Source organism: Octopus bimaculoides, chromosome 29 (genome assembly GCF_046866305.1).
Source record: "Octopus bimaculoides isolate indiv1 chromosome 29, ASM4686630v1, whole genome shotgun sequence".
In the NCBI taxonomy this organism is placed as follows: domain Eukaryota; kingdom Metazoa; phylum Mollusca; class Cephalopoda; order Octopoda; family Octopodidae; genus Octopus; species Octopus bimaculoides.
The window spans coordinates 16,659,125-16,668,838 of record NC_142956.1 but is presented as its reverse complement, the minus strand read 5'-3'; the positions used below and the strand labels follow the sequence as shown (position 1 = coordinate 16,668,838).

Sequence of the window (9,714 nt, the reverse complement as noted above, 5' to 3'; positions counted from 1 at the left end):
GAGTAAATAAATACAAGATTTCCTTGATGTCTTGGTAACAAGATATTCCTCCAACACTTGGGATAACCACAGTGGCGATCGAAAACCAAAGCCTAGGGTAAGCACTTGTTAGCTGATGTCATCCGTAGATGGGTTAATTTCTAAGGAATCAAACCCATTAGATTTCAGCTGAACTATTTATTATTGCTGCTGGAAGCTGGTGCACCAATTGCCGTAATGTCGTTTGGTCTTAAGTCGGATAGGTTGTAAGTTGATGAGCACCTCTATTCCATTTTTAGCTATACATCATCATCACCATCATCATCATCGTTTTACGTCCGCTTTCCATGCTAGCATGGGTTGGACGATTTGACTGAGGACTGGTGAAACCAGGTGGCTACACCAGGCTCCAATCTGATCTGGCAGAGTTTCTACAGCTGGATGCCCTTCCTAACGCCAACCACTCTGAGAGTGTCGTTTATATATATATCATCATCATCATCATCATCATCGTTTAACGTCTGCTTTCCATGCTAGCATGGGTTGGACGATTTGACTGAGGACTGGTGAAACCAGGTGGCTGCACCAGGCTCCAATCTGATTTGGCAGAGTTTCTACAGCTGGATGCCCTTCCTAACGCCAACCACTCCGAGAGTGTAGTTTATATATATATATATCATCATCATCATCATCGTTTAACGTCTGCTTTCCATGCTAGCATGGGTTGGACGATTTGACTGAGGACTGGTGAAACCAGGTGGCTGCACCAGGCTCCAGTCTGATTTGGCAGAGTTTCTACAGCTGGATGCCCTTCCTAACGCCAACCACTCCGAGAGTGTAGTGGGTGCTTTTACGTGCCACCGGCACAAAGGCTAGTCAGGCGGTACTGGCAACGGCCACACTCGAAATGGTGTATATTACGTGCCACCTGCACAGGAGCCAGTCTAGGGGGCACTGGCAACGATTGCAAAAAAAAAAAAAAAAAAAAGGATGGTGTCTACTTACTTTTGATGTGAAGGAGAAAAAAAAGAACAAGAAGAAGAATAACAACAAATGAGGTTATTATGTTAAATTGTCTGAGACTTTATTATATCATTATAATAAACAATATTATTATCAATATTATTATTATGATTGTTATTACCAAGGTTCTTAAAAACCATGTTTCTTAGAGCACGTAAGGAGTCATGAATCCCAAAGAGTGCAGTCTTGCTCGGACGGCGGGTGGTGGCTGCAAAAATAGAGATAACATACATAAATACATACTGGCATATATATATACATATATATACACATACATACATAGACACACACACATCATCATCGTCATCGTCGTCGTTTAACGTCCGCTTTCCATGCTAGCATGGGTTGGACGATTTGACTGAGGACTGGTGAAACCAGGTGGCTGCACCAGGCTCCAATCTGATTTGGCAGAGTTTCTACAGCTGGATGCCCTTCCTAACGCCAACCACTCTGAGAGTGTCGTTTATATATATATCATCATCATCATCATCATCATCGTTTAACGTCTGCTTTCCATGCTAGCATGGGTTGGACGATTTGACTGAGGACTGGTGAAACCAGGTGGCTACACCAGGCTCCAATCTGATCTGGCAGAGTTTCTACAGCTGGATGCCCTTCCTAACGCCAACCACTCTGAGAGTGTCGTTTATATATATATCATCATCATCATCATCATCATCGTTTAACGTCTGCTTTCCATGCTAGCATGGGTTGGACGATTTGACTGAGGACTGGTGAAACCGGATGGCTGCACCAGGCTCCAATCTGATTTGGCAGAGTTTCTACAGCTGGATGCCCTTCCTAACGCCAACCACTCCGAGAGTGTAGTTTATATATATATATATCATCATCATCATCATCGTTTAACGTCTGCTTTCCATGCTAGCATGGGTTGGACGATTTGACTGAAGACTGGTGAAACCAGGTGGCTGCACCAGGCTCCAATCTGATTTGGCAGAGTTTCTACAGCTGGATGCCCTTCCTAACGCCAACCACTCCGAGAGTGTAGTGGGTGCTTTTACGTGCCACCGGCACAAAGGCTAGTCAGGCGGTACTGGCAACGGCCACACTCGAAATGGTGTATATTACGTGCCACCTGCACAGGAGCCAGTCCAGTGGGCACTGGCAACGAATGCAAAAAAAAAAAAAAGATGGTGTCTACTTACTTTTGATGTGAAGGAGAAAAAAAAGAACAAGAAGAAGAATAACAACAAATGAGGTTATTATGTTAAATTGTCTGAGACTTTATTATATCATTATAATAAACAATATTATTATCAATATTATTATTATGATTGTTATTACCAAGGTTCTTAAAAACCATGTTTCTTAGAGCACGTAAGGAGTCATGAATCCCAAAGAGTGCAGTCTTGCTCGGACGGCGGGTGGTGGCTGCAAAAATAGAGATAACATACATAAATACATACTGGCATATATATACATATATATACACATACATACATAGACACACACACATCATCATCGTCATCGTCGTCGTTTAACGTCCGCTTTCCATGCTAGCATGGGTTGGACGATTTGACTGAGGACTGGTGAAACCAGATGGCTGCACCAGGCTCCAATCTGATCTGGCAGAGTTTCTACAGCTGGATGCCCTTCCTAACGCCAACCACTCATATATATATGTGTATGTATGTATATGTGTATAAATATATGTGGATGAATGAAAGCGCGATGAAGACAAAGGGATTGGAAGTGAGGAGGGGTGGTCTCATGGGGAAGCGGAGGCCTTCATACAGCCTCTTTCTTCATCGGGGCATCGAGTGACAAACATGTTTTTGGGGGTCATTTTAAGGTAGTAGCACTTTCTGGCCATAAGCTCGGGTAGAGTGCACACGAGGGTACAACTGTTGAGTTTTCCTCATTCTTGTGACCTGAAGTTTCAATATGCAGTTGCCGATTGCATGTTGAAGTAAGAGCAACCTTATATGTACCTTACAAATACAATATGCATTTACACACACACACACACGCACGCACGCACGCACGCACGCACGCACGCACGCACGCGCACGCACGCACACACACACACACACACACACACACACACACACACACACACATATATATACACATATATATATATACATATATGTGACCACGTGTGTATCATTGGCAATTTTCTTTCTCCGTCTTCCCTTCTTTGGACTATTTCTATATTTCTGATGAAGAGCTCCGCTCGAAACATGAAATCCTCTTTCTTTTCTTTCCTTTCCTGAGCGTCCAATAACACTGTACTTATTCCACGTCCTCGCGTTGTTGTTGTTTTTTTGTTGTTTTTTCTTGCTTGTTCATGTTCGGATTGACTACATAAAGTTTGGATTTGGTAGATGGAAACATATATACATCTATATCTATATATCTATCTATCTATCTATCTATCTATCTTTGTGTGTGTATGTGTGTGTGTCTGTATCTGTGTTTGTTCCCCACCACTGCTTGACAACTGGTGTTGGTGTGTTTATGTCCCTGTAACCCAGTGATTCGGCAAAACAGGGCCAATAAAATAAGTACCAGGCCTAAAAATAATACGTCCTGGGGTCGATTTGTTCAACTAAAACCCTTCAAGGTGGTGCCCCAGCATGACCGCAGCCAAATGACTGAAACAAGTAAAAGATAAAAGATAAAAGATGTTTCTTACCTTATTGTAAGAAGATTTGAAACATATCGAAGGGATTTCAAAGACGCTTGGGTCCTCAACAAATTCTTCAAGGTTGGCTAACTGGCTCATTGTTGCTGTTCTCTCTGTAATTGAAATGAAACCTTCAGCAAGTATTTCAGACATACACAGCACTGCATTCAGTATTCTTTCATTCGACTCGTATGCATTCACACACACACACACATATGTATTTGCATGCATGAACATGCATGAATACATACATGCATGAATACATACATACAAACATACATACACATATACATACATACATACATATTATTGGGGCCCTGGGATATGTAACACACTGCCTAAATATCAATCTTGAGAAATTAGGTTTCTCAAAACCATAGAGAAGTAAGCTAATTCGAAGACTACAGATCCAATCCATCACTGGAACTGTAAAAATCTGGAAAACTTCCCAGAAGTTTATCATTTAAATATATATGAGCATAAAACATGCAAATCTGCACATACATACATACATACATACATACATACATACATACATACACACACACACACACACACATACATACATACACACACACACACACACACACATATACATACATACACACATACATACATACAGACAAACAAAAATACCCTGTTGTTGGTGTTGAAATTCCAATGAAGAAGTCTTGGATTTAGGTTAGAAACCAGTTCTTTCTCTATTGACAAGAAATCTTGAAATAAACTGAATAATGACATACATACACATAAACATACATACATACATACATACATACATACATACATACATATAATATGATATAATTAATGAGAGAGATGGAAAATGGAATATATGAGAATATTTATTGGTCACTACAATCACTTCAACCCATCTAGCATTGATTCCTTGTGAAGGGAATACTGGAGTGATCAATAAAGATTCTCATATATTTCATCTTCTGTTTCTCTCATTAATCAAATGAACACTGAGGCAGTGAACATGCTTTACTGGTTAACTACCAGGTGTATAGAATATGCTTTGTTAACTACAATAAATACGTATGTATGTATATAAGGATTTACTTTTTGTAATGAGATAAAAAAAACCCAAAGCTGTGTACATTATAGAACATTTATAAATAGAAGGTCTTACAGCTGTTTCCAGGATATTTATTATATCCCTTCATCGGAGACGGTGTAAGAGGATGGTTATGCAATAGTTAGTTTAGATAAGATAGGAAATAGAGAGTGAATGTAGGGATATTATATTTGTAAATCAATTGTTTAGGCAGAATGGTATACATATAAGATTCCAATACCTTGTAAGTAAAATCCAAAATACATAAATACATACATACATATAAATATAAAATCATCAATATATCATGCTGAAGAGTGGGAAAGAATGAATTTTATATTCTTAATCACGAAACGTCGTACATGATTAACTAAAGGCAGGTTTGTTTTTATTTTCCCTTCTGTTTTTGTTCTATGTGTGCCGTAGATATCGCCATCCGTTAGAGAAAAAAATTGTAGTTTAGAATTAGTAGTTCTTTGACTGCTATTTCTAAATTTTCAGTATGTTGGTGAAGCAATCTCATGCTGATCCCTATATATTTATAATACATACATACATACATATGTATGTATGTATGTATGTATGTATGTATGTATGTATGTATACATAGGGGGTGCAGAGATAAAAGGGGACAGGCAGAGATAGTGACTGTGATGGAAGATTGACTTACGGTTGTGTCCCTGTTGGCTCTTTGTCTGGGTGTAGAAGATCTCTTGCAGGGGATAGCAGTAGTGTTTGGTAACGGTCACCTCACGGAAACCTATTTTTACACTCTGCATGTAGGTGGTCATCTCAATATCCTCACGTGGCCCTCCAACTGAAAACTGGGCTACTTTCTTGGCAGACTCTGGCAATGGAATGTGGATTGTTGTTAACATTAATGGTTACTGTTTGTTGTTGTTTTTGTTGCTGTTGTTGTTGTTGTTGTTTAACCCTAGGTCAGTTCTAAACCAATAGACAGACATATGAATGAAAAATGTTCCAGTTGTGACCATTCCATCTTATATATTCAGATGCATTGTATCTATGACTACATTTTCTTATGTATAGTATAGTAGTTAGTATTAGTGGATATAGTTGTTATTTAACCCCAGGTCAGTCATGGTCCAGACAGACCTGTGATCAAAAATCTCCCACCTGTGACCATCCCATCCTTTATTTAGATATATATCTAGGACTACATTATCTAATGTGCAGCAATGTAGTTAGTATTAGTGGCTATAGTATTTGCCAGTTGTCTCTGTCCTTTGTCTAGAGCCAAACACTATAACCATAGGCTGTCCACTATAAAAGTGCATTATCAAATAATCATTAATCAATAAACAACTGGACACATAAAAGAACTTCTGGTTTTGCATGTTGGGTCAAAGACGTTGTAAGCAACTCATTACATCTAAAGATTGTTAGAGATAGGTTATTTTCCATTTGTTAGTTTGAATATAAGAAAATATAAATATATATGAACAAAAAATTTGATAAATGCAAAATACAAAATATGCAAAAAATAGGCAAAGATAGAAAAAAATAATATGAAAATATAGAGGAAGTTGCAAATGTTCCACTGAAGGTCACTTAATTCATAAGATTTAGAGGTAATGACCAATCTGCTATATATAGATATGATACAGAGTGTGAAGTTGCAGAAATAAAGACTGTGATAGTTCTGTACTGTCTAAACTAGTGATGATGTAACTGGCCATTGTTTTAGAAGATACTTCTCAAAGTGGTAGCATTTAAAAAAGATATCTGATTTTGTATTTATATAGTTTGTGGAACTGTCATTCTTTTTTTTTTCTGTTTTGAGGCTCTTTTAAGCTGTATCTGAAACTGCTTCTTTGTGTGGTATTGGTGGTGGGTGTAGTGGTAGTATTGCTGGTGGTGTGAGTGGCCAGAGATGATCAGAGACTGACAGAGAGATGGGCAGAGAGCTGGTTAGTGATGATGGAAAGACATGGACACAGATGGTTGAAGATATGGACAAAAAAGAGCAGAAATGGCCAGAGATGGCCGGAGGTGGCCAGAGAGATAACCAGAGATGACCAAAAAGAACATACATGGCTGGAAAGAGGACTAGAGAAATGACCAGAGATGGACAAAGAGGACTGGAAATGGTCAAAGATGGCCTGAGAGGTGAACAGAGATGAACAGAAATGGTCAGAGATAGGGAAAGAGATGACCATTGATGTCTAGAGAGATGGATAGAGATAATCAGATGTGGCTAGAAAGACGAACAGAGAGGGACAGAAAGATGGAAAGAGATAATAAGAGATGGACAGAGAGATTGATAGAGATGCTTAGATGTGGCCAGAGATGAAGAGAGTTGGACAGAGAGGGTAAGAGAGATGACCAGAAATGGACACAGATGGCTGTAGAGATGGAATAGATGAATAGAGAAAGAGAGAGAGAGAATAGAGAATAAGACAGAGAAGGAGAATAAAAGAATGAGAATAGAGGATTAATAGAATAGGCATACTTGGAATGCAGTGTGGCAAATCCTCTTGGCTGATCCAGCTTTTGTCCACTGGTGTTTTGTAGCAAGTTCCGCCAGTCATAATGTAAACGATACCCTGTAAGTAGAGGGAGAGGCACAATTGGAGAGTTAGAGACACAAAAATACAAACGTGGTGATAAGGGTGGGGATGAGGGTCGTGATGAGGGTAGTGATGGGGGGTCGTGGTGAGGGTAGTGATGAGGGTGGTGATGAAGGTGGTGATAAGTGTGGGGATGAGGATGATGATGAGGGTGGTGATAAGGGTGGGGATGAGGGTGGTGGTGTTGTCGTTGGAAGTGTTACTAATAGTGTTGTTGTTGTTGATGGTGTTGGTTTCTTTGTTGGGGTGGTGGTAGGTGGTGGTAGAATGGAAGATGGCAGTGTTTATGGTATTGGTGTGAGTAGTGGTGGTGGTTGTGTGGGTAGTAATGGTTGTGGTGGTCATGCTGATGATGGTGGTTGTGGTGGTGGTGTTGGTGTTGCCAGTGATGGTGGTACAGGTGTTGTTGCTGGTGTGAGTGGCCAGAGAGATGAGTAGAGATGGACTGAGATGTTACCAGAGATGGCCAGAAATGAACAGAGATGGTCAGAGGGATGATAGAAAATGGACACATGGCCAGGAGGACGGAGGAGGTGAATAGAAAGATGGCCAGAGATGGACACAGAGGGCCAAAAATGGTCAGAGATGGCCAGAGATATGAGAAGAGATAGATATGGGAAGACAGATAGAGATGGTCAGATGTGGCTAGAGAGATGAACAGAGATGGTCAGAGGGATGATAAAAAAATGGACATGTGGCCAGGGAGATGGAAGAGATGACCAGAGATGGACACAGAGGGCCAAAAATGGTCAGAGATGGCCAGAGATATGGGAAGACAGATAGCGATGGTCAGATGTGGCTAGAGAGATGAACGGAGATGGCCAAAAAATGGACAGAGAGATGGAGAGAGTGGGCACATATGGCTGGAAAAAGGGAAAGAGATGACCAGAAAGATGATCAGAGAAGGACACAGATGACCTGTGAGATGGGAAGAGATGGACAGAGAGATGGACAAAGATATGGAAATGAGATGACCATTGATGAACAAAGAGATGATGACCAGAGAGATGAACAAAGATGACCCAAGATGGTCAGATATGGACAGAGATTGACAAAAAGATGGACAGAGAAAAGGAGAAGGAGATGGACAAAGATAGACAGAAAGATGGATAAAGGGGACCAGAGAGATTACCAGAGATGACCACAGATGGCCAAAGAAATGCTCATATATGACCAGAAGTGACCATTGATGGCCAGAGGTGAATATAGATGGTCAGATGTGGCCAGGGAGATGAACAGAGATAGACAGAAAGATGGAAAAAGATGACCAGAGATTGACAGAAATGGACAGAAAGAGAAATGGAAAAGGGCGCAAATGGCCAGAGAGATGGAAAAGATGACTAGAGAGATGACCAGAGATGGTCAGAGATTATCAGAGAGGTAGATAGAGGTGGCCAGAGATATGGAAAGAGACAGTCAGAGATCATCAGAGCGGTGACCAGAGATGGACAGAAAGGTGGCAAGATGTCCAGAAATGAACAGAGATAGCCAGAAAAATAAATAGAGAAATGGAGAAAGAGATGGACAGAGATAACCAGAGATAGACAAAAGGTTCTTACCTTGTTCAAGTCGACATGAGTGCTGGTCAGGGAGAAAATCTTGTGTGCTGCATCTACAGTAAGGTTGGTGAAAGCTGAGTAAATTCCACCACTGTAGTCATAGAATACTACGCCAGATCCCTGTAAGGGGCGATAATCAATATTAGTATTGTGTGTGAGGTGGTGAACTAGCAGAACCATTGGGCAAAATGCTTTGTGGAATTTCGTTTGTCTTTTATATCAGGGGTTTTCAAACTGTGGTCCGCAAGGACAAGACAGGAGGTCCATGGACAGCAAATATTTTTATGGGCAATTTGATTTTATAATCTTTTAATTGACAATAAACCTATTTGTTAAATACTGTTAAATGAATAAATGTAAAAATATATGTTATTTTAAGCAAATATTTATGTATAAATTTCATAAGCGTTTATAAGGGGGTCCCTAAGGTAAAGCCTGAAATATAAAGGGGTCCGCAAGTCAAAAAGTTTGACAACCCCTGTTTTATGTAATGAGTTCAAACTCTGTCACGGTCAACATTTGACTTCCATCTTTCATGGCTGAGAAAATAACTACTAGTTAAGTACTGACACTGATGTAATTGTCTTACCGCCCTCCTCCAAAATTGTCGGCCTTGTGACAAAACTTGAAGCCAATTGTGTGGTTCCTTTAGTTGTTTCTGTCATTGGGGTGTGACCATGCTGGAGCAAAACCGTGGAGTCAATGGAAATAATTATTCTACACTTATGCTATTGCTTTTTTTCTTTTTGATGAACTACTAAGTTATGAAGACCTGAATAAATAGAATAAAGCTTTATAAAGTATACTATAAATTCTAGGGTTCAATTCTTTTCAATGAAACCCTTCAAAGTA

At 39.9% G+C, this 9,714-nt stretch overlaps 1 protein-coding gene across 2 annotated transcripts in view; it reads right to left on the bottom strand.

Annotated features, from left to right (window-relative positions):
• Positions 1 to 1,038: 1,038 nt before the first annotated feature.
• Positions 1,039 to 9,714, bottom strand: part of LOC106879678 (uncharacterized) — a 9,635-nt gene continuing 959 nt past the window's right edge. Inside the window, exons 2-7 of one of the 2 annotated variants that reach the window (XM_089344893.1) lie at positions 8,863 to 8,982; positions 7,186 to 7,279; positions 5,383 to 5,559; positions 3,662 to 3,765; positions 2,308 to 2,394; positions 1,039 to 1,210 (exon numbers count right to left, since the gene is read on the bottom strand). In XM_089344893.1, the coding sequence (XP_089201019.1) occupies positions 2,332 to 2,394; positions 3,662 to 3,765; positions 5,383 to 5,559; positions 7,186 to 7,279; positions 8,863 to 8,982 (558 nt within the window). In that variant the 3' untranslated portion in view covers positions 1,039 to 1,210; positions 2,308 to 2,331. Of the gene's footprint in view, positions 1,211 to 2,222; positions 2,395 to 3,661; positions 3,766 to 5,382; positions 5,560 to 7,185; positions 7,280 to 8,862; positions 8,983 to 9,714 lie in introns of those variants that run through there. The other variant, XM_089344892.1, reaches the window with a different exon arrangement.